Genomic DNA, 24,410 nt, shown 5'->3' with positions numbered 1-24,410 from the left:
CTGGCCTGCCTTCAAAGATCTTGGGGTCTCAATAGCAGACTATAAATCCATCTTCTAGCATCCAAGCTTTTGAAGAAGGTGACTAAGCTTTATTAGGCATCGACTTAGGGCATTTTGACCCTTAATCATGACCCTATTAGGTTGGGATATACCCGTTTTACTGGTGAAGAAACTGAGCTTCAGAGAAGTGGTTGACTTTCCTGTTAAAGGTCATCTAACTATTAAGTGGGTCTTCTGGGATTCAACCCCAGGCCTGTCTGCAATACCCAAGCTCTTTTCACTCTTCTGCACTGTCTCTTAGGAACAGGGTGCCTTTCGGATCTAGGAGACAGCTCTGTGTAGCTCCAGAAACAGTCTGCCCTTGTTAGCTTTTGCTGGCCGTGGGACAGGGAGCTCTTCAATGATTGGCTGCAGAATTAGACTCTCCATGTTGGAAACTCTGATTGGTCCAGAAATCAGTGGTTGCACTTCAGATGTGTTCTTTGGCTCCAAATAATTTTTTTCCATCTTAGGTGGCTGTCTGATTGCTACTAAGACCATTCTCTCTACTTGGGAAGCTGTAATTGGCTCTGCCTTTGGTAATTCCAGCCTTAGTCTTGAGGCATTTCTGGATCAGCTTCTGGGCACCAGACCACCTTGGGATCATTTTTAAACCTGTACTGGAGACCCTGTGAAATGAAAAGCTTCCAGAATATTCCCAGCCGTTGGTGGAGGAATGAGGGCAGGCTTGGTCTTTATAATGGGAAGTGTAACCAGTGATGGCAAAATACATGAGAGAGGGAGCACAGACACAGAGGGAGCACTCATTGGCGCCTTGAAGAGGCCCACAGCACTACCCACAGGGAGGTCATGGCAGGACGCCTCCACCAGGCAGGAAGATGGTCATGTGCTTGGGGACAGCTTCTGCGGCCCTGCCTGCTTCAGCTTGAGGACCCTAGACAACCTCTGGACTGATGTTCCCAACCTGAATCTGTAGCTGGAAACTTTTACTCCCAGAATCAATGGCATCTTCACAATGGCCATGGCAGCTGGGCCTCTGCACCACAGAGGTGGGTATGCTGACTGCATTTCAGCAACCCTGGGTGTTGGGTCTTTTTTTTTTTTTTTAAATAAGAATTTGGGGTAAATAATAATTCAAGGCCATTGAGAAAGAAACTTATAGGATCAGACATTCTTGATGTCTCTGCTGTAAAGATATCTGATGAACCAGTGGAAAACTCAACCAACGACAAAGGCTAACAAGAACCAAGAGAGAAGAAGAAGAGCAATTTTAACAGAAGAGCAGAGTGGTTAAAGAATGCAAGTTCTGGAGACAGATGCACTTGGATTCAAATGCCAGCTTCATCATTTTGTAACTGTGTGACCTTGGGCAAGTTAGTCAACCTCTCTGGGCCTCAGTTCCCTGTTCTCTAAAATGGGGAGAATCATAATACCAATAGCATAGTTTCTGGGGAGGATTTAACAAGAACACATGCGGCATGCTGGGCTCATTAATGAACTCATTCAACAAATATTTCCTGAGTACATGTGGGGTTAGACATGATCCTAGACACTGGATATACAACAGGGAATAAAAAGATGAGTTTCTTGCTTGCATGATGCTTACATCCGGTAGAGGAGACAGAAAATAAATTAGTTCTGCTTAAAATATGTCACGAATCCTGTGAACAGGGTGTATGTAATGAGGGCAAATAATGGATGGATCTAGTTTAGTCCAGGCGGGCTGGAAGGCTTCCCCTGGAAGTGATTTTTGAACTGAGATCAAAAGGCTGAGTAGGAGTTTACTAGGTAGCAATTTCCTCATTTTGTCCTTATAAGTACCCCCTTTAGACGCTATCTAAAGTCTCAGAGAGGTAGGGTAACTTGCCCATGACAGTGGAGCTTGTAATTCCAGGATTGGAATTCTGGAAGGTGACCTGACGGTATCTATGAAAACAAACAACAAAGACAACACAAACAATAACAATATCTGTATAGATCCTGTGCCTTAGCAGTTCCACGTCTAGGAATGTCTACTACATAACAGTCTCTCATGCATAAAGATATATAAACAAGGATGTTGATTACGGCACCAATGCTAAAGAAGAAAAAAGTTGGAGTCAAGCTAAATGTCTATAAATAGGAAATTGGTTACAATTAAAGTACATTCTTAGAGCAGAAGACCATGCAGCAATAAAAGAGAATGAAGCAGATCTGTATATGCTAATGTGGAAACATCTGCAAGAAATATTGATGAGAGAAAAAAGCGAAGTATAGCAGACTATTAAGAAAAGATGTCTATACATATGTTTGTTTATACACAAAAATTTTTGGAAGGATATCCAGGAAATTGTTAGCAACATTTTCTTCTGGGGAATTAGACTAGGGTCCAAGGTAGGATGGAAAATAACTTTTGATTATTTAATCTTTTCAATCATTTAATTTCTTTCACTGTGTGTATATTACATTTATAATTTTTTGAGAGTTAATTAAAAATAGCTGAATTCTCATTACACCCACTAGCGGTATGACTGGGTGGTGGTTTAATTTATCTGGATCTCACTGTTCACATCTGCGAAGTAATAGATTTGGACCAGATGACCCTTAAATTTATTCCAGCTTTAACCTTCTTTTGTCCTACGATTTCAAAATATGAAATTCCCCATCAGAAATCACCTTACTTCTTCCCCGGGGAAAAGGAACCTGTGTGTTTTGCCAAAGATTCTGTGGCTTCTCCGAGCCATGCAGGCTGGGCTGTTAATAAAATGCCACCAGGCAGCTTGGGCCAGGGAGGAAAGAAAAATCTGGGATCTTTTGAAACAACTGGAGAATCTCTCTAACAAAATGGTGATCAATAAATAAATATTTTCTGGAGCACAACTGTAGTCAAGCCATCGTACTGAATTTAGCATTAGGGATACAAATAAGTAGAAGCCAGAACCCTTGGCACTGGTGGAAATCACAATCGGAAAAGACAGGGCTTACAAATGCTCTACGACCAGTACTTACAACAATCCTTTATGGTAGTTACCATTATTTTTTCCATTTTACAAGTAAGGAAAATGAGGCTCAGAAAGGTCAAGTAGCTAGCCAAAGACGGCTCAGCTAGTAAGAGAGAGACTGGTGTCCATTCCCTAGTCTGTGAGACACGTGAGGCATGTGCTCTTAACCACTGGAGGATCCTGTCAAGTGAGTGGAGCACAAGGTCAGGTGCGGAATGATGGACCCACGTCTGTGGTTGCACCTACTAAGTGCTCCTCAAATCCGGAAGGGCTGAGCAGACCTGATGTGCTCTGCCTTCTGGGAAGGCCTCATGAAGGAAGTGGGTCTCGAACTGGGCTTTGATGAAAGGATGGAAGTTAGATGCTGCAGGTGTGAGAACCACTGTGAGCAAAGCCACGGAGGCCAAGACGCTTGTGTTCTATCTGTGAGTCTGAGCAGATCAGCCCCTGCCCCCTCCCCAGGCAGTTTGCTGAGGGAGATAACACTGGAAATTGCCTGAAAAGCCAGGTTAGTTCATTTGGTTCTGATTCTTCAGGAGCAAGAGTCAAGGAAGGTTCAGGCAAGAAGTATCATGAGTGCCCAGCCGTGTCTATTTGTGGCCACTGCTCAGCTCTCAGGCACTGCACAGAGCCACTGACCATGACGGCCTTCCCTCCGTTCCAAAGTTGGACCCACAGAGCCTCATGGGCAGAACTGGGCAGGGGCTGTGGGTGAGACACCTAGGGGCACCATTTCTGATCCACTAAGAAGAAGCAGCACTGGATCTGTGGTCTCATGGTCCACGAAGATCTTCAAGGAGAGAAGTCAAAAGAAAATCAGGTGCACTCCTAAGTATATACCCAAGAGAACTGAAAACACACATCCACACAAAAACTCACATGTAGATGTTCATAGCAGCATTATCCATAATCGCCAAAAGGCGGAAACAAACCAAATGTCCATCAGGGATAAACAAAATGTGGTACGTCCGTATATATTTATACCCAGAATAGTATTCAGCAATAAACAGAAATGAAGGACTGACACCTGTGACAACGTGGATGAACCTTGAAAAGGTCATGCGTAGTGAAAGGAGCCAGACACTAAGGAAAGGTCACATATTTTCTGATTCCATTTCTATGAAATGTCAAATCCACAGAGACAGAAGCAGCTTTGTGGTTGCCAGGGGCTGAGGAGGAAGGAAGAATGGAAGTGACTGCTAATGGGTGGACGGTTTCTTTTTGGGGCAATGAAAATGTTCTAAAATTAGGTAGTAGTACCTTGTGAGTATACTCAAACCCACTGAATGATATACTTTAAAAAGTTAATGTTATGATATGTGAATTATATCTCAACTTTAAAAAAGAAAATCAGGAATGTGTGACAGAAAACATTTTTGAAGGACCAAGTCAGGTAGAATAGAGGCTAGCAAGAAGCTTAATTAGATTTGACAGTGTCTAGGTATTCTCAAACATGGTTGGGAGAGGGGGATTTCTGGAATTATTCTCAAAAGTGATACCAGTTCAACTTACTTTGTCACATACCTATTTCCTGTTGTAACCTAATTATTCTTATGAAATCCCCTAAATTCAGGAATTTTTCACCCTAGAAATAACCCATTCCATGTCCTATGACCAAGTTTTCCCGTTCCTTGGCTTGTGGTTTCATATCCTGGTCTTAGACGGGAGGAGGTGTGAGCTCTGGGCTTACACAGACCAAAACAGTACATTTTCAGAACCTGCAAGTCATGGGGACGTCAGGAGGAAGGACAGTCAGAGTGGCTGAGAGACTCCAGGAGGAAGGACAGTCAGAGTGGCTGAGAGACGCCCTGACCTTTACTGTGTTTGGATAAGCGAGGTTATTACGGAAACAGAGGAGCCTGAGATCTGATTCTCAGGGTGATGGGCAGTTTTTGGAGGACTTTGAGGAAGGGAGTGATACGATATGATCCTTCCGGCTTCTGTGTGCGGAGTTGACTTTACGGGGGCCACAAGCCAGGAGGTCACTTCACTGCACCCCTGGAGAGACTTGGTCTTTTTGGACTCTGGGAGATAAAGTTTCAAGTAAAAGAAGGAAAGCTCATTTCCTCAACAGAGTATGAGCTGCACAAGGGCAGGGACTGCTGTCTGTATAACCATTGCCCTATCCCCACATGATGGCAATGCCTGGCCCATTGAAGATGTTCAATAAATATGTGTTAATGCATCCTCAGCTAAAGACTGATCACAGCGTGTAGAAAGAGACTTGAACGTCAATCAGAAGGCTTGGGTTTAAATCGCAGCTCTGCTGTATGTTTAACAAGCTGTGTGACCTTAGGCAAAATACTTAAGCCCTCTAAGCCTCAGTCTCCTCAACTGTAAAATGGGCCTAATAATGGCTACCAAGTTTTGAGAGATGAAAGGAGGGATGTGTGGGAAAGTGCCTGGCCCATGGTAAAATGAAGGGCTTGTTTTGCTCCTTTCTGAAACTGGAACCACAAGCCCAAATGAAAGTAATACTCTGGGCAGCAGTAGGGGCTTTATCAAGGGTAGAGCTGCCTTTCATTTAGTCTTGGCCATCTGAAACTTCCGATGAACCTCTTTGAGTGAAGGATGAAGGTCTCACTGGCAGGTGATTTCCCCAGCTGGTGTTAACCCTCCCCTTGCTAGTCAATGTTTAGAGGAGGCTGGAAGTGTGTGGGCTTTGTCCAGCAAAGCCGCCCCCCACCTGCTCCTTGCAGGGCCATGGCATCTCGTAATAATTGCCCCTGAGCACCGAAGGCACCAGGTTGTACTATTTGCTTTGGTACCAAAGGAGTCACTAGAATAATGAAAAGAATAATAGGGCAAACCAGTGCTTTGGAGCTCTTACTGAGATTCATGCCCTTTAAACACATCATCTTTACCATAACCCTCTGCAGTGGATACACAGGTACCCCTTTTGCAGATGGGTTCACTGAGGCTCAACAATACCTTGGTTTGGGTCTCCATCTCGGTTCTGTAGCCTGTGTCAATATCACTGTCACTGCTGCTAATCTTTGGAGCCCTTGCCCTGCGCTGCACACTTGACCTGATCTCTTTCACCATGAGCCGTGGAGTGGGTTCTAGTATTAGTCTCTTCATTTAGCACCAAGAGATCATGTAAATGTGATGGTTATGACAAGCTTACCTGTAAACTTGGCCCTCAGTGGTTTTTGAACTCAAATTAGCATTGCAATCACCCAGAGTACTTGTGAACACACGGATTTCTGGGGTCCGATTCAGTAGGTCAGGGGTGGGTCCAGAGCATTTGCATTTCTAATGAGCTCCCACGTGCTGCTGGTACTGCTGAGCAGAGCCACACTTCAGAACCATTGAACTAAAGAGAAGGAAAAGGCAAAATATTCTAAGCTGGAATAGGTTGCAGGCTGGTCCTCTGAGCTGTCGGGTGAATTAGGGAGGACTTCCGTAGAGGCTGAGAGGCTCTGAAATACTTAATCCCTCATCACCCTCTACTTCTAGGGCAGAGAACCAGCTCACCAGGGCACCCAGCTGGGGCGACTTGTCTTTCAAAAAAACAAAATGAAGCAAAACAACAACAATGAAAAAGCAGCCCTAAAGTCTTCCTCCTTGCCCAAATCCAGAGATTTGTCAGAGAGAGGATGTGGTCGGCACCTAGAGAAATCCATCAGTTATCCTCGCTCTGGCCGGGATGTTAATTTCAGAGTCAGTGCCAGTTAGAAAATTGCAGCGCACAGAATTAAACTGGTTCTGCCTCGGTCTTCTGCCATCTTCATAAATTATTCACGTTACCCAGCGTTTAATATGCTTTCCCACTTCCGACCCTCTCCGTGACTGTTCTCCACTCTTTCATTTACAGCTGTGGAACAACTATTTTCATCTGGCGGTGGCTTTTATCACTCAGGATTCTCTGCAGCTGGAGCAGTTCTCCCACGCCAAATACAACAAAATCCTGAATAAGTAGGTTGCATTTGGATCTCTTGAAAGGGGGGTAGGGGTTCATGAGAATCTCTGAGGTGGTGACTGAAGCAGACGTTTTTTGTTCCTCCTAGGTACGGGGACATGAGACGGCTAATTGGCTTCTCCATCCGTGATATGTGGTACAAACTTGGTGAGTAGGCACACACAACCAGACAGACACCATCTGCACAGGCCAGGCTCCTTCTTGAAGACCATCCGTTAGAGGGCCATGGGGGCTTCAGCAGTGGGAGCTTGAAATAATAGTCTATCGCTGTACGCGCCCCGGGTCCTTAATAAGTGCCTGATGAGAGAGGGTGCCCATCCCCCAAATCCCACCCCCCAAAACAGCTGTGGATCTGCTTCTCCTTGGTGCCCCTGAGGGGTTAAGAACTCAAACTGGATTTTACAAGAAGGAGAAAGAGCACGACTGCTGTGGGAGTACACGTCACACGTGTGCTTTCTGATGACTGGTGGCCGTTCTGCATCCCGCTTCCTATGTGATGTAGTGATCTGCAAAAGACCCTCCAACCGCATGGGGGAGAATTGTTTCCATGGAAGACGAAGGTCTTTTGCGGTATGTTTGAGCTGAAACGTGACCCCAGAAGCTGTCCCTGCTTCAGTGAGCTGCAGGAATCCTGTGTGAGCTGAGTGGCATCTGTGGGAGGAAAGAAGGGGAGATGGAGTCCGCCAGGCATTTAGGGAGGGTCTGAGTCAGAGCAGGGCTAAGGAGATCTTTATCTAGTCTTCACATCACCTCCTGCAAGGTGGAGACATTACCTGCTCCTTTTACTGATCAGGAAACTCAGAGAGGGAAGCAACTTGCTTGCGATGAAACAGTGGCAAAGCCCAGAGCTTGGTTTTGATTCCACGAGGCTGGGGGCCACATACCTCGCCCAAGGCCTGAATCCTGCTCCATAAATAGGTGCGGAAGGGATGAATGGGTAGATGGATGGATGAATAAATAGTAAAAAGTAATGAACCATTTTCACCTCCGATTTTTGTGCACCCTCCTTGACTCTCTGCTGCCGAATTGCTCTGCCCTGGGCCTGGATGTGGGCCCTCTTCAGTCAAGCACTTGCAGTGCTGTGCCCATCTCTTAAATTCAGCCTGTATCACCTCCCCTGACTTTGCTTCTTGCCTCCCCAGACATCTTAGTGTCTTTCAGTTCCCATCTGATTTCCTGGACAGCCGTTCCTCACCCTTTCCAGCAAGGCCCGTTCGTTGTGGGGAAAGCACAGTGGATATCAGCCTGGGTTTTGTGTTTGCTGGCAGCAACTCAACTCAGGCCAAGAGCACATACTGGTAACAGGAGGGTTGTGAACTGGCTCACAAAATCAAAGTGAGAGCTGGGGAACCAGGCCCAGAACAGACTCTACATCTCTGCCTGGGGCCCCAAAGCCAGGGGACTGAGTGACACTGGGCCTAACCTGGGGAAACAGCATCTTCTCCCAGGGTGCTTACGAGGATCATGAGAGCAAATACTGGGAGAGTGAGGCCATGGAGGCCACACCCATGTCAGAGTTTTTATCATTATTTTCACCCTCTTGCCATCAGGAGGGAGCCTCATTTTCCTGTTCTAGCTCAGTAGTCATCAAAGCCAGGCCTGTGTCACTAAGGCCTGAAGGGCAGGGCCCGGGCAGGGCCCAGGCAGGTAATGTCAAAGAGTGAAGGGGCTGATGTATGTTAAACCCACAGAAATCCATAAAGCAGGGTACTGTCAACATTTGGGGTTGGACAATTCTTTGTTGTGGTGGCTGCCCTATGTATTGTAGGATACGTAGTAGCATCCCTGACCTCTAGCCACCAGATGCCTACCCACCAGATCCTCCTTAGTTGGGTTAACCCAAAAAAGTCTCTAGACATTGCCAGATGTCATGTGTGTGTGTGTGTGTGTCTGTGTGTGTGTGTGCACGTGCATGTGTGTATACAGAATTACCCCCATTTGTAAGCCACTATCATAAATAAATACCATCTCTGCCCTGTTTTTCTAGAACAGCATACCTTTCTCACTCTATCTTTTGTTTTCCCACTTTGGATAATGACAGGGATGTAAGAAATACTTTATGTTTCATTCACCATTACCCTGCAATAGGGAAAAACAAAAAAGCATAGTGCCAGTGAAGGCCTACCTGGTAGCCAGCATCTGGCCTCAGGGGTCAGGATTATAGGAAGGAGTAGGTGGCCTGCAGCAGAGTGAGGCAGATGTGCCCCAGCTAAAAGGGGCAGTTGGTGTCCTGCTCTGGTTGACCGCCGTCCTTTTACAATGCAAGGCCGACACTGTCACATCTTCCGTTTTTTCAAAAGAAGCCAGGAAACATAATTTTTAAATGCATTTTCCAATTTATGAATATTGGTGATAACTAATTGAAAGTTTTTAAAACACTGAATGTGTCCAGTGAAACATGGGGCCCAGATTCGGTTTGCATATGAGCTTGCATTCTTTGCTTTACAACAGCAAAGAGGAGGTAAAGCCGTGGTGGGCTTCCTTTCCCAGATCTACATATCAAGCGTTGCCAGAATTGCAAAGCAGGGATCTGTGCTTTGTTTGTTTCTAGTTCTTCCACACAGCCTGCTCTTTTCTGAATGTCCTTCATTGCCGTTGTTTTGCACACAGAAGCTTTTATTTAGATATAGATTATGTTTTGGCAGGCGTTCCTGTGTTCCCAATTATGCTGATGAATGAAAAGATGTTACCAAATATTCCACCTGCTTAGAATCACAGAACATCAGAACTGGAAGGGCCCTTTAGAGATCATATTGTCCAGCATTTTTCAAACGTTTATTTTTAGCTGAGGACCAATAAAAAAAAATATCCTGCTCATCACAGAAATTGGATGAAAGCCAAGCTATTCTAATTGAAGTCGAGTGGGGGGCCCAGAGCCCATTATAATGGGCCTCTCCTGAGCTCCCATGTAGACCCCTGTGGATTTGCTGGGGAGAAATCCTGAAGTACTTCAGAGAATAGTTTGAAGCTACAGGTCTGGTCCAACCCACCATTTTACCAATGAGGAAACTAAGGCACAGGGAGACAAAGAGGTGTGTACGAGATCCTGGAGTGGATTAGAGTTAGATTCAGGACAAGTACCCTGGCACGAGTGTTTGTCCAGAAGCATCACAAACTTCTTGATGTATTCAAGTACCTGTAGGATGAATTAATGTAATTAAAAGATATACTTGTTAGGGTTTGGGGGTTGCAAGAAAGAGATGCTGACTGTGGCCGCCTTAATCAGGGAAGGTACTTATGGGAAGGGGGAGGGGAAATGGGCTACGAAGGGTAGGGCCAGAGACACTCAAGGATCCACGACAGGTGGTGTGACATTGCCTTCAGAATGTTCCATCCCAGCATCACTCTGCTAAAGGTCCAGTCTCCAGGGGACACCATTCTATTGGCCTTCCTTGGATGACCTCTCCATCCGTGCCCCCACCAAGCCTACATCCATCAAGGGAGGCAGAATTTCCCAAAGGAAAACGTTCATGGAGTTATGAGAGGTCAAACAAAGGCACAGATGTCCACAGCAGAAAACAAAAAGTAAAGGATGCTGCTGGCAAGGATGGCGGAGGCTCCAAGGAAGAGGAAGGTATATCAGCCTGAAGGGGTTTTCCTGCTGCTAATTAGTTACATGGCTGCCTTCTCTTTGCCTATCTCCTTCAGGGATAAGGGGAGGCAGAGTGAATGGATGGTTCCCCATCCCCACCCTACTCCGCGTTCTGCCAGATGATGTCATTAGCACACTTTCTCTAACGTGCTAATGAGGTTAATCTGCTAATCCAAACCAGGACTAAGCACTGTATACATGAGGGCCCAGTGTAGTGAGAACACTGCCTTGGGTAATGATGGGTTTTAAAGTGCAATTTGTGGAATATCCAAGACAGAGTGAAACTTAGAAGCTATCTGTGGCAGACGAGGCTGAGTGCCCACACAATAGCCATTCCATCCTTCTTCCTGGCTAAGTGATCCCTGATTTTTTTTTTTCGTGATCACAATTTGCTCAGTTAACAATGACTTATAACAGGTGATGGCCATGTGACCCCGCTCTAGCCAATGAGAATCAGAAGAAATAAACTTCCTGGGGCTTCAGGAAAACATTTTTTTCCCAATTAAAGTAAAAGGAAGGGGGACAAATTCAATGAGCACAACACATTTTTTGCCCATAGTCTTTCCCCCTCTTCCTTTCTGGGAAACAATAAGATGCCTGGAGGTGTGGTAGCCACCTTGAAGCCATGAAGACAAGAGTCACACCCTAAGGATGGAGGAGCAGCTCTGGGCTGACCATCTCTGGCTTCTTGTTAAGGAAGAAAACTAAAACAGAACTTATTCAGTTTAGCCATGGCGATCAGATTTCTGCTACATCCCCATCTGATACATACGTCATCTGATTCAATGCCCTGATTTTACAGGTGAGGTCACTGAGGCCCAGAGAGGCACAAGGACATTCCCAAGTTCAACAACAAATCAGTGACTCAGCTGAGGCAAAAGAGCCAGACTCTTGACCTCAAGTCCAATGTTCTTACTAATAGTTTGTTTCAGAATATGCAGATTACTTTCCAAGAGTATGAAATAGCCAACTGCGTTTTTCAAAGACTGCTGATAATGAGTAAATCATGATGCGTGTGAAGTTTTAAACTTTTGTTTTAATGCCCAGTGCAGTCAGGGCATCGTCACCATGATCATCAGTATCATCATCTTTTTCTCATCAGGAGAGATTTGAGCAACCCTGTGATTATAAGATAGCTAATTGCAAAGATAATCCCAGGCTGGAAGATTATTCAGGGAAAAGTCTAGACATCTGTGTGTGTGTGTGTGTGCGTGCTTTTGTGAGAGAGGGTACATGCAGGGAGGTCTTTATGGAGAGAAGGACCATATGTTGGTACTAGGACCCAGCCACTAAAGGGTTAATGCCATTTGAGTCTTGGAATCCTGGGATGATGCCAAATCTAATGCACTCTTCCTGATAACGTAGCATCATAACATTTGATTTCTGCTTAGAGTGAAGCAATGCACGTTTTGCCAAAATAACTGTACTTAACCATCCCACATTCACTTGGGTTAATGCCGGTCTGCTGTGTTAACAGTCTTCATGGGAAAGAAAGACAAATTCCAGCGGCTGGCATCATGGCCTCACACGTGGGGAGGTCACTCCCGGCAGAGCTGTGAGAGCAACTGCACCATTACTTTTTAAGCATCTGTGGGGTGCCCAGCTTGGTGCTAAGCTCCAGGGAAGGGCGGGAGAGTTGGGAAAGTATAAGGCACAGTCCCTGCCCTGCCTGGAAGAGCCTACCATCCGGCTCTGAGAGTAGAACAAACTAAGAGTGTAAAGAACAAAGTAAGAGCGTGTTCTTTAATGTGAAATGTGTGGTGGAGACTCAGGAGTTCAGGCAAACAGGAGGATGGCTCTTTTGAGTAAATGGCTCTTGAGTTCGACCCCAGGGTGGTCAGAACTGAAACAGAGGGGAACGGGGGAGGGGCAACTATTCCAGGAGAGCAACCAGCCTAAGCAAGCATGACTTCTTAGAGTTGGGCAGAAGCTGCTGGGAAGAAATAGGAAATGGGATTAGAAAGGCATCCGTCCATCCACCCATTCATTGATTCATTTAACAACAAATATTGAGCACTGTGATAGGCAGAATAATAGCTCCCCAAAAATGTCCAAGTCCTAACCCCCAGAACCTGTGTATAAGTGACCTTACATGGCAAAATAGACTTTTTAGGTGTAATTAAGGATCTTGAAGATAGTAAGAGTATCCTGGAGTATCCACATGGACCCAGTGCAATTACAGTGTCCTTATAAGTGAGGAAAGGAGGCAGGGGAGTCAGAGAAAGATTAGAAAAAGCAACACCATTGGCTTGAAGATGGAGGAAGGGGCCATGAACCAAGGAATGTGGGCGACCTCCAGAAGCTGGAGAAGGGAAGGAAAGAATTTCCTCCTTAGACCCTCCAGAAAGAACTCAGCCCTTCTCACACTTGACTTTAGCCCAGCGAAACCCATTTCAGACCTCTGACCTCCAGAAGCATAAGATTAATCTGTGCTGCATTAAGCCACCGTCTGTGGTGATTTATAATAGCAGCAACAGGAAATGAAGACAAGTACCCTGTAAGTGCCAGGCACTATGCCTGTAGCTGAGGCTACAACTGAAAACAGTTGTAGTTAGAGACATAGCCCCCAGCCTCAGGGACTTTGCACTGAATAGTAACAAACTAATTGCGGAGCTGTTTAATTATGGTTGCAAGGGGACATAGCTGTAGAGCAGAAGCTGGGGGCGTCCAGAGAGTGTGTAAAGAACTCCTGCCTAGTGAGTGAGCTGAGGGGGCCTTGATGAGGAACGGGGGGAGCCCTGAGCTCCAAAGCAGTGCTGTCCTAAGGAACTAGCATGTGAGCCACCTGTCTAAATTCAAATTCTCTAGTGTCCAAATTTATTTTTTAAGTATTTAAAAAGCAGTGAAATTCGTGTTAACAATATGTTTTATTGAACCCCATATTCCAAAGTGTTATCATTTCAACATGTAACCAATATAAAACATTACTGAGATATGTTACCTCTTTTTGGTTTGTTTTCCAGAACTCTTTCTTTGAAATCTAGTGGGGTTTTTTACACTTACAGCACATCTCAGCTCGGAGTAGCCTTATTTCAAGTGCTCAAAGACACATGTAGCCAAGTAGCTTCCATACTGGATAGAGAACGAGTAAGATTTACTTGTGGAGGCGGTGGTGATAGGATTCAGGGCGGTGACGGGGCCAGGGAGAGGGAGGGAAGAGCATGGTGGGCAGAAGGGGGCAGTGTGCAGGCCTGAGGAGGGGGAAGCAGGGCGAACCGGAGGAACAGGAGGCAAGCCAGTGGAGGGAGGCTGGGGTGTGGAGACGGAGCATCGGGCCAAATGGGCCTGCGGAGCAGTGGGACCCATGTAAGGACTGTAAGCTGTGGACCAACATAATCAGACTGGGGCTTTTCAGACATCTTTGAGAACAGATAAGAACATGTTTCGATCGGATAGAGAAGGGTTTAGAGGGTGGTGAATGTCAGCCATGGGAGATAAGATACGTCTAATCCGACCTTCTTCCCATGCCAGCGCTTTACTCTAGAGGTGAACAAACAAACTGACGGGACTGAGAAGTTCCATGAAAAGCCCCAGGGGGCTCCATGAGGTCGGACCCGGTCTCCTCACATTGCTTTTTCCAGAATCCACCCTAGGCTGAGCTTGTACTGCTCAGCAGCAGCATCATAACCAGCATCGACACTTCCTGAGCCTTTCTGATGAGCCAGACCCTGTACAAAGCCCTTTGTTTTAAGCTTCTCAACAATTCTTCCAGACAGGGATTATGATTATTATCTCCATTTAACGGATGAGATAACAGAGGCTCAGGGACATTAAGTGACAGGCACAAAGCCACACGGCCTGGAGTGGCAGTGGGGGGACTTGACCCAGGTTATCAGGCTCAGAGATTCTACAGGGCCCGGAGGGAAGCCGGGGCCGGGCACGTTCTGGGTAACGAGGAGAGAAACAACCGCCTGTCTTAGAGCAGTGCTGGGAGGGCGATTTTCCAAGCCTGGGAAGGTGGAGCAGAGATCTGTGTTCTTTCTTCCTCTTTTGAAGTGAACGAGTGGTCTTTCCTGAGCAGCCCGACTTTATTTCAGAGTCCCCAAGAGGCTTGCGGGACGCTGAAATCCAGAGGGTGGTAACTTGCCCTCATCCCATTCATTTCAGGGTCTGTGCCAGCCCTCGCAGGGCCTCACGCTCTCAGCTCGAGTGCGCCTGGTGCCCTGTGAGCCCCCTGAGGTGAGCGACTTGCCCACCTTCATTCTCAGCCTGGTTCACGCGATTGTCTCCTCCCTTCCTTCTTCCTTTCTTCTTTCTTTGTTTCTTTTTTGCCAGGTCGCCTTCTTAGTGCTCTCAGACCCTTGGCCTGCAATCTCACGGTCTCTTCCTGAGAGGGGTGATAGACAAGGCCATTGCACAGACTGGAAACTGAGGCCGGAGAGCACAGGGGACTGCTTTCCACCAGCACACCTAAGCTCTTCCCTGTGCTCTCATTACCACCAGATCCTTTCCTGAAGCCTGTGTAACTCGGCATTTGGATTTATCCTGCTGGCTTATCGGCACTTTGTATCTGTTCCCAGTGAGAGTCCGCTTCCATTATGTGAAAAAGACCCTCTCGCCCATTCCCTTCCTTGCCTTTTTTTGAAAACAGCAACAGACGTGTCCCTCGAATGAGGAATTTTTTTTTTCCCAAATGAGTTTGCATTCACTTAGCCACAAATATGTTCTCTGTGTTTGTGTGCCTGTGTGGGCATCTATGATGATAAAGGCACACATTCAGATTACTTGAACACAAAATCCAATGTGCTGAAATTCCATTTTTGATGTAAATGAATAACATTTCTTTCTGGAGCATTGTAAGTGCCATTGAAATCACACTGCATTTAGAGAGCAGCATCTCTTTCTCTCCTCTTTCCCTATTCTTCCAAACAGCTCTTCCACTGAATGCAGGTCCAAAGTGTCTAAGAAGTCCCTGGTCCATGGATGTCCGCTCTTTATTTTAAACCGTCTTAAATATATCCTTATCAGACCCAATGCCCTCCAGTATTCTAAAGGCCTTTGTTGTATAAGCAATTTCTCCATTCCACGGTGGCTTATCTGACAGTTTCTCATTTACCTTCTACTTATTATTGCAGTCGACTTTGAATTTTAAAACCCCACTGAGGGTTTAAAGGATCTTGAAGGACTAAATCAGAAACCTAGATTAGCAGTTACTATAAACCTTCAGGAAAGCTCGTTTTTTTCCCCTTTTTTTCTCTTTGGATCAATGGGAAGTACAATCCAAATGCATCCTATAATGAAGCTGACATCCTGGTTAAGTGTCTTTACCTTTCACTCAACTCTCTGCCAGCCGTCATCATTTCATTCTCACTAGCCGAAGATATTCCGAGGATGATGCCTTTTTTATCTGAATTCTGGGGAAATACTCACTCCAACCTTAAGCCTCATTTAGGCTGAATTAAAATTCATTTTCTTGCCGCCTTCCCTCCTGGCTCCTTTTCTCAGCTTTATTCGAAAGCAGCGGCGCCAGGCTGTACGCCGTACCGCCTGAGTTTCTGCACCCCAGGAGCTCTCTCCCCCAGGCGGAGACCACCAGCGTGCATCCTGACAATGGGGAAAACCAGGATGGGCTTCTCAGGTTCTGAAACTCAGGAAAAGAAAGACGCAGCTGCTGATGAAACACATGGGTGTCAGCTCAGTGACAGGGTTGCTGGGATAGCCTTGCCCATGCTCCCTAGGAAATCCTCGCAACTCTTAAGTGCCCCTCTCTTTTCCCCTCCTCTGCCACATCTGATGTGTGTATTCTGAGGAGTCTGATCCGTTCTGCTCAACAAGGCTGCCCTTCACGGTTCGTTTTGGCCAAACATGACAGCAGCAATAGCTAACACTATATGACGTGCCAAGCACCGTCCAGGGTGCTTGATAAATAATAATTCATTTATTCTTCACAACAACCCTATGAAATAAATACTGTTATTCTCTCCCATTACAGATGAGGACACGGAGGCCTCAAGGCGTCAACTTGCCCAACATCACATAGCTAGTTGATGGCAGAATCCATTTACATAATTCAGGCAATCTGCATCCAGAATCGGTGCCCTTCACCACTGGGCCACGCTACCCCTCCCTCTCGGTGCTGATTCTCCCGGGCTCTGGGCTAAGTATACACAGACATATTTTCACATGGTCTTCTCAACAGGTGGGCATTGTGATTGCATTTTTATAAGACACATATCCAAGTCACATAGCCAGTGAGTGTAGGAGCTAGACAAAGTTATTTCCTCATTCGGCAGACATTTACTGAGGATCTAATATGTTCTATGCTCAGTGCTACAGATACAACAATAAGAACAGACATGACCTCTACTCTCACAAAGCTCTCTGTGGGGGGAGGCAGACATTTATCAAATGAAGCCATCATTGCCAAGTTGACTAAGAAGACAGACCACCAACCAGTGCAGTATCTGACATAGCTGGCAGTGGGGTGGGCATGCAGTAGGGCTTTTCTCAGCCCATGCATCCATGAGAAGCCAGGTGGTAATGGGCAGATGTTGGGGAAAAGGCAGCGGAAAATATTACCAACAAAGGAGCTGTGTGTGCACGGGTCTGGCAGTGAGGAAACAAGGTGAGCTTGTGACAGTGGAACCAGGCCAGTGTGGCAAGAATGCCAAGAGCCAGGGGAGGGGACGCAGGAATGTCTTGAAATGAGGCTGAAGAAACAAGAACTTGTAGTTTCTCTGACCATAAGTGATGTTTTAACTCCCGCTATTACACTGACCATACTTTTATAGCAGGTTCTTGGCAGCAAAGTTTGCTTTTCTTGTTTTCATGAAACAGTTGGTAAAAGCATGTTTTCCAAATCTCAGGAACATGGCTTGTGTTGCAGACAGACATAATTTCAAGTATCCCTCTGATTTGCCATCACTAGCGTATTCCGTCAGGGCCCTATTTGCAAAGGAGATGATGCAGGTGAAAACCCTTATACACAGCGACGTGCTTTCCACACGCCTGGGTTATTATCCTTAACAACGGAGCTTGTTTTGGAAGATGCACATGTCTCTTACAAGAGTGGATGTACGTAAAGTGTCCAAAATGGTGCCTGGATCCCGGTAAACAACTATATCAGTGTTAACTATTGCTTTTACAATCTTGCCTCCCTTTTTTTCTTTCCCCAGGCATGGTCTGAGAACCTGCGCATCATGAAAACTGTCTCATGGGTCCATGTCCCTCTTCTCTTTCAGGCCAGAACAAAATCTGCTTCATCCCAGGCATGGTGGGACCTATATTAGAGATGACACTTATCCCTGAGGCTGAGCTCCGGAAAGCCACCATCCCAATCTTCTTCGACATGATGCTGTGTGAATATCAAAGGAGTGGGGATTTCAAAAAGGTAAAAAATGAGGCTGGAAACTCATGCCAGCATCCCTAATCCCCAGCCCATTTCTCCATAATGATATCCTTGCTCCATCTGCCTGGACCTCATTCAGAGGCTTGACGGTAGGCTGGGGACCTTTATTCTGGTACCCTGAATGAGCTGGCAGCTCGGATTTGGTCAGTATTCTATTACACTTTCCTGCCCGAGGCCGAGATTAAAATGCACTTTCTTGCTGTGTATCAGCGTGGTCCCTTTCTCAACAGGAAATAGTAAGGATTCTATTTCTGTACGGAAGAGCCCCCTCAAGGTGTGTCCAAAGGCCCTCTCCCTGCCACCTGCCCCAACGGGACACCCACCTCTGTCCAGCACTTCTGCTTCTGGGATGACTCGGAAGATCTGAATAGCTGAGAGAGAGCCTACCCCGCCAGGTGTCAGACCTGGCCACGCGTCAGGGTTGACAGCAAGTAGAGCCCAAGGCCCATACGTAGGGAGGCCCCGCAGACCCGCCGCGGGGATGGAATGGGAGGCTTTCCCCAGCATGTAGGGAGTGAGCCGCCTGTGTCAAACGCGAGGGCCACTGACCAAGCATTGAAAATCCTGTCAAACTGGAAGGATAAGGACCGTTTTCTGGGCCCAGTCACTCCAGATGCTTCTGCCAGTGGAATAAGCACTGGTTTCCACGACAGGTTCCTGGCAACATTCAGTAGTCACTCCCAGTTTAGGAAGGTGTGTCTAAGTCCTGCCAAGTTTGCCTCAGCAGTACCTCCAGGTCTCGCCCTCCTGTCTGCTCAGCCCCCTTCTCACCTGGTGCTCCGCCTAACTGGGCTCCGTGCCCTCTCTCCGGCCTTGCCGCATTTCTGCCTCTCATTCTATACCACGTCTGGCCGCCAAACAGTTTTCCTTAAAACAGGTATCTAAGTGCCTTCTAAAAGGCAGCAGATTCCAAAGTGCTTTTCCTTAAAATCCTTGCCGACCTTCCCCTCCCATCGTTCACTGGTTCTCTAATCCTCACCAAATAAAGCCCAAACCCTGTCTCCTGCATTCCAGGCCCTCCTTGCTCTGGCCTTCCATCAAATGTTCCAGCCATTTCCTCCAACTCCTTCCTCCCACCTCACCTCCAGGCAACCCCCACCCCCCACCCCCACCAGCTCACCTGAATTGCGTTGCCTTGGTGAGCATCTTCCTTCATGTTTCCTCTTCCTCGGGTTCTCTGCCACATTCACAGTCCTTCCTGCCAACATCGTCTACACTCCTACCAATCCTGCAAAGCCCACTCCAACGCTCATCCTTTAAGAGATCTTTGCCCTCTATTCCTATGTCATTCCAGCTGTCTGAGGTATCCTTATTATACACTGCCTTGCACTAAACTCATTTCTGCATCTTCCTCATCTTCATGTCATTAAAGTGATGATGATGATGGTGACAATGACTGCCATTAACTGGGCGTTGACTCTGTGTCAAGCACTGTAAATAACTTCCATACAGTAGTTAGTTCATGGGATGAACTTTTTATTACAACCCTGTGAGGTAGGCAGCATTACCACCCAATTTTAAGATGGAAGTGCTGAGGCTTAGAGAGGTGAAGTCACTTACCCGAAGCCACACATCAAGAAAGAGGCAGAGCAGAAGTTGCAACACACAGATCACCACAATCCCAAGCCCAGGCTGTGCCCACTGCACCATCCAGCCACTGGCCTCATCGCAGTAAGTGCTGGCTGAATGAAAGAACGAGTGGCATCCTTTCAAGCAGTGCCTTCTCAAAAAATGTTCCGTGGAGCTCTAATCCGACCAGATGCTCTATGGGAGAGGGTTTTGAGGCTAAATACCTTGGGAAGCCCCTGCATGCCATAACCCCTGTTGGAGACTTCCAGTGCACATTAACGTAGCCAAGGCACTGAGCTGTTCCACAGTAAACAGACCTGTTCAATTTCTCAAATTTATTTCTTGAAGAAACATCTATTGGATGTGCCAATCACTTTGGAAAAGGTGGTTCTAAGAGGAAAGAGACTAGTTAGCTGTGATGATCTCAGTGTGAGAGGGTGCGCTCCCCACCTAGGGACTGGTGGGAGCTCTCTAGTCCCAGGAAGGCTGGTGACCAGCTGCCCCCCTGCAAGGAGCCTGTGAAGAAATCAGGTGAGGAGTTCAGATGGAGAAAGACACCATATCCAACCAGCTGGGGTGGGGGAGTAGAAGGTGCAGCCCTGGATCGAGTGTTTGATGGTTGTCTGGAATCTGCTGCCTTTTAAGGGGGAGGAAAAGTCTGTGAAGCTTGGGAACCTGTGAAGGGCACAGTACATGGGATGAAGGGCATCGTGCTTCCCCTCAGGTCAGCACTTCCCGCAATGGTATGGGCACCAGCTGGCTCAGAAGATGTCCTGGGAGCAGGTGTGCAAAAGATACACTCCCAGTACTGATGGTATACAATGTCTGAAGGAGAAGCGCACCCAGGTCCTTTCTGGATTACAACCTGACAGTTGTGTTTGGTGGCCTCACGTCTTCTGAGGCTTGCCTGTCGTGTGGTTTTCCTGCCCTAATGGATTCCCTTATTGAGGCATCCCTGTGGCATGCACCCACCTATTCCCCATGAATGGGGTCATCCCCGGGCTCCTCGCTCCAGGCATGTGTTCATCGTTAGCTCCTTCCCCAGTTGCTTCTCTTCATTGCTACCTTATCAAAAGGGATGGGACAGTCAGGCTGACTAATGGGGCAGCTTCCCACGTGAACGCAAGCTGCATGCTTGGTGGGAGCCCAGCTGTGGGATGAGCAGATCCAGGTGTTACCGCTTGGTTTGGAGTAAGCAGCCATGGACGGTGTCCCCAGGAAAGGGAGGAAACAAGGCTCCCATGAGCCCCAAGCTGCCCTGATGGCCAGATCCGGAATGAACCGCAGAACCGGGCTTTGAGACCCAGCAGGCCTCGTGTGCAAGCTGGTATTAGTGCACGATGCCAAACAATGAGATAAGGGAAGAACCACGTGCCCAGAAGATGACAGGGTTCCCTTTCTAACATGTGGGTTTTAATGGAAATAGCAGAGCTCACAGGAGAACTTAGCAGGGCCTTTGCTCCTGGCTCACAGCAGGCCCTCTGGCCTGATACCCAATGTCGTGTAGTTCCTTTGCTGTCGTCCCTTTGCTGGGCTCTTCCTTTGCTTTCTTCGCCGGAAGAATCCTAGTCATCCTTCGGCTGAGGCCTCACATGTTGGGAAAGCCTTTCCTGCTTCTTGGGGCAGTGGAGCACCTGGATGCAAGAGACCAAGATTTGTTCCGGCAGGATGAGCATGGACGGAACTGGGACAGGAAGAGGGTAGACTCTGAGTGGCTGGGCTGGGGAGAAGGAGGCTCCAGGGCAGTCTCTCTGCTATAAGTTTCTTATGCAACCTCATCACCAGATTTCCCTCCCTCCCCCTCTAGCCCCAATTAAATGCCCGATGCATTTGACTGACAGCCGTTACCCCTCAGGAGTACATCACTTCACCCCAGACCGTCTCTGTCTTTAACTGGGACTGGATTTCGTGTCTCTGGTACACTCCATGATTCCCGCGGTGGGGCTGTGGACAGCAAGAGGGGCCTTGAGTCGGCCACGCTGTGGCTGGCGTGGCCATGCCCCAGTTAAAGTGAAATGCATCTAGTCCTACCTGCGTGGAGCTCAGGCATGTCACCTGTGCCCCATAGCATGACAACCTGCTCATAGGTCTGCCTCCATCACAAGACTGTGAGCTCCTCTTTGAGGGCCAAAGTGGTTCCCTCAGGCCTGAACTCCCAGCACCTGTCAAGTGCCTGACGGGAATGTGACGTGAACCATGTCAACGTTCTCAGTATGAATGGAGGCATTTAGACCTCCATCCCACCACTGCCTTGGTACAGAGAGGAACATTCCAGTAAATGTTTTTATAATGTAGGATAATGAGGGTGGCTGACCACTGCCTGAGTAACCCCATAGGAGGCTGGGTAGACCAGCTGTCTTGCTGGCCAAGTCTTTGTGGAGGAAGGGACTGTGGGCTTTCTAGATGATGTTGGTGGGAAGGAATGGAGGTCCTGGGATGTAGAGAGGAAGTAGGGGGGTTACCTATGAGGCAGATTGTAGAACAGGATTAGGTACTAATCAGCAGGAGGGTCTGAGCTCTCAGCAGGCAGGAGATCCAGAGAGAATCCCTTTCTCAGAGAAGGAAGAGATAATAGCATTTGACAGCAGCACTTAAAACAGTGCCTGGAACACAGCAGGAACTCAATAATTGCTTGTTGAATGAATTAATGGACAAAGATATCAGTTTAGCAGATTCCACTGAGACTGAGTGTTGGCATGGAGTGAATTGGTGATTCAAATGGCTTAGAACATCATGTGGAAAAGTGCAAATCAATTCACTAACTATGTACTGAGCACCTACTGTCTTCTGGACACTGTGCTTTGGAGTCAGATAGACTTGCTGCTTATCAGCTGAATAAATTTGGGTAGGTTAGTTAACCTTTCTCAGTCTCAGTTTTTCATCCATAAAATGTGTATCAGAATACCATCATAGGTTCCCAAACTCAAGCTCCATGGGTGATGAAATGAAACAGGAAGAGATGAGATAACTCAAAGAAAATTAGGAAGCTGCAGCAACTTGCATCGGCGTCCCTCCTCACATGACACTGTCTCCTCCAGCTTCCTCCCGTGTTGGCTTCCACCCGCCCCAGGACAGCCAGCATTTAGTTAACAAAGGAGACCACAGGCTGACTTACTGGTGCCAGTTTCATCTTTGTTATCTCTCTGCCATCCTGGCCTGTCACGCTATCTCTGCCCCCTCCCGTGTCATAGTCAGCACTTTACCTTTTTTTTTTAAAGGAATTTTGCCTTTTTTATAAAAAATTTTATTTATTTTTAAATTTATTTTTGACTGTGTTGGGTCTTCGTTTCTGTGCGAGGGCTTTCTCTAGTTGCGGCAAGTGGGGGCCACTCCTCATCGCGGTGCGTGGGCCTCTCACTATCGCGGCCTCTCTTGTTGCGGAGCACAGGCTCCAGACGCGCAGGCTCAGTAATTGTGGCTCATGGGGCCAGCTGCTCTGCGGCATGTGGGATCTTCCCAGACCAGGGCTCGAAACCCGTGTCCCCTGCATTGGCAGGCAGATTCTCAACCACTGCGCCACCAGGGAAGCCCAGCACTTTACCTTTGAAGGTAGCTGAGGAAGAGCTCTTGATCCCTAAATTTCACACTTCGGAGGGGCCCGGCTCCTATCAAAGAAATGTTCTAGGCAAACAAGATGATGAAAATAGCCAAGAGGTTCTAAAGCAGTCAAGAGAGGCAGAGGAAACAGTGCAGGGAAGGCATGATGCAAATGTGAGGCCCATGTGATGTCATTCTGCTGCAGCAGGAGGTCTGGACTCCTAGAGCTCACCCCCGTTTTCCTGAGTGTTTAAGATGGCTATTGGGCCCTGCGGCATGTAACTTTTGTGAAAGTAACCTGAGGATGCTCCTTAACAAATATCCATCTTGCAGGGGTGGGGGAAGGAGTCAGTGATGTGATGCAGTCTTGTAGTGTGGATGAAATGGGATTAATTTGGAGAAGCCAGAGCTGCGCCCTAAGCTCTGCATAGTGACAGTGTTGGGGGGTAAGGCCTGTCATGCTGACGTAACGTAGTGTATGTTTGGGACTGTATGGGACCCTTGGGAGGACCCTGAGTCAAGCCCATCCATCCTTTGAAACCCAAGACAAAGGTCCCACTTCGCCTGTTTCCTGATTTATAAATGAGGCTGATGATATCCATTTCCCTTGACAGTTGTAATATGATGCTAATGAAGAGGACAGTGTCCACAATGTCATGATGATGATTGCTACCAAATATGAAGCACTTACTATGTGCTAAGCGCCAGGCCAGGCCTTTCACATGTGTTTTCCCATTAACTTCTCGCCACAGCACTATGAAGTCAGCGCTGTTTTAAATTTCCATTCAATAGATGAGAAAACTGAGCCTCAGAAAGGCTTGTTAACTTGCCCAACATCACATGGTGGGGAAAACAGTCAAAGCACGACTCAAACTAAGTCTGTTTGTTGTCAAACCCTGTGGTCATAGCCACTCCTGAGCAGAGCACAGCACTGGCCCCGGCAGCCCAAAGGGCCAGAGTCTACCCTGGGACATGCTTGACTGAGGCCTTCCCTCTCTAACGCGCTCCGGAGGGTTCAGGCATGGCTGGCGTCCTCAGCTCTGCACATTCCTGGAACCCTGTAATTTCCCTCCCTGTGGGCTCTTTTGTGACCCTGAGACAAGTGCTTACTTAGCCCATCCACTTCTTGGCTCTAAAGGAAAGTTCATCTCATGAGGAGGAATCGTGCCAGCATTTACCATTGAACAATTTAGACAAAAAAGCTGGTTTTCTCCCCCGAGAACTGCTTTCCAGTAACATTCAGCAGTAATAACAATAACATTAGCAGCAATCATAAGATGACAAGCAAACCCAGTACGTACTTGAGCCTACGCACTCCCCTAGTGCTTTAGAAATAAAATTTCCCCAGCCCTCCCAACTACCCCACGAGGTAGATACCACTGTTATTCCTATAATATTGATCAGAATCAACAAGCTATGGCCCCAGGCCGACTCTGTCCTGCCACCTGTTTTTGTAAATAA

The 24,410-nt window shown here is 47.2% G+C and overlaps 1 protein-coding gene across 2 annotated transcripts in view; it reads left to right on the top strand.

Annotated features, from left to right (window-relative positions):
• The window catches only part of DOCK2 (dedicator of cytokinesis 2), a 407,498-nt gene that overhangs the window by 328,728 nt on the left and 54,360 nt on the right, over positions 1 to 24,410 (top strand). For both annotated transcript variants that reach the window (XM_027084336.1, XM_027084335.1), the window contains exons 31-33: positions 6,799 to 6,899; positions 6,992 to 7,050; positions 17,677 to 17,825. In XM_027084336.1, coding sequence (XP_026940137.1) covers positions 6,799 to 6,899; positions 6,992 to 7,050; positions 17,677 to 17,825 — 309 coding nt within the window. The remainder of the gene's footprint in view (positions 1 to 6,798; positions 6,900 to 6,991; positions 7,051 to 17,676; positions 17,826 to 24,410) is intronic.

The sequence above is a fragment of the Aethalodelphis obliquidens genome, unplaced genomic scaffold (assembly GCF_003676395.1).
Source record: "Aethalodelphis obliquidens isolate GAN/ISIS:26980383/991018 unplaced genomic scaffold, ASM367639v1 scaffold52, whole genome shotgun sequence".
Classification (NCBI taxonomy): Eukaryota; Metazoa; Chordata; class Mammalia; order Artiodactyla; family Delphinidae; genus Aethalodelphis; species Aethalodelphis obliquidens.
Note: the sequence above shows the minus strand (reverse complement) of the source record. Positions and strands in the feature narration are given on the sequence as shown.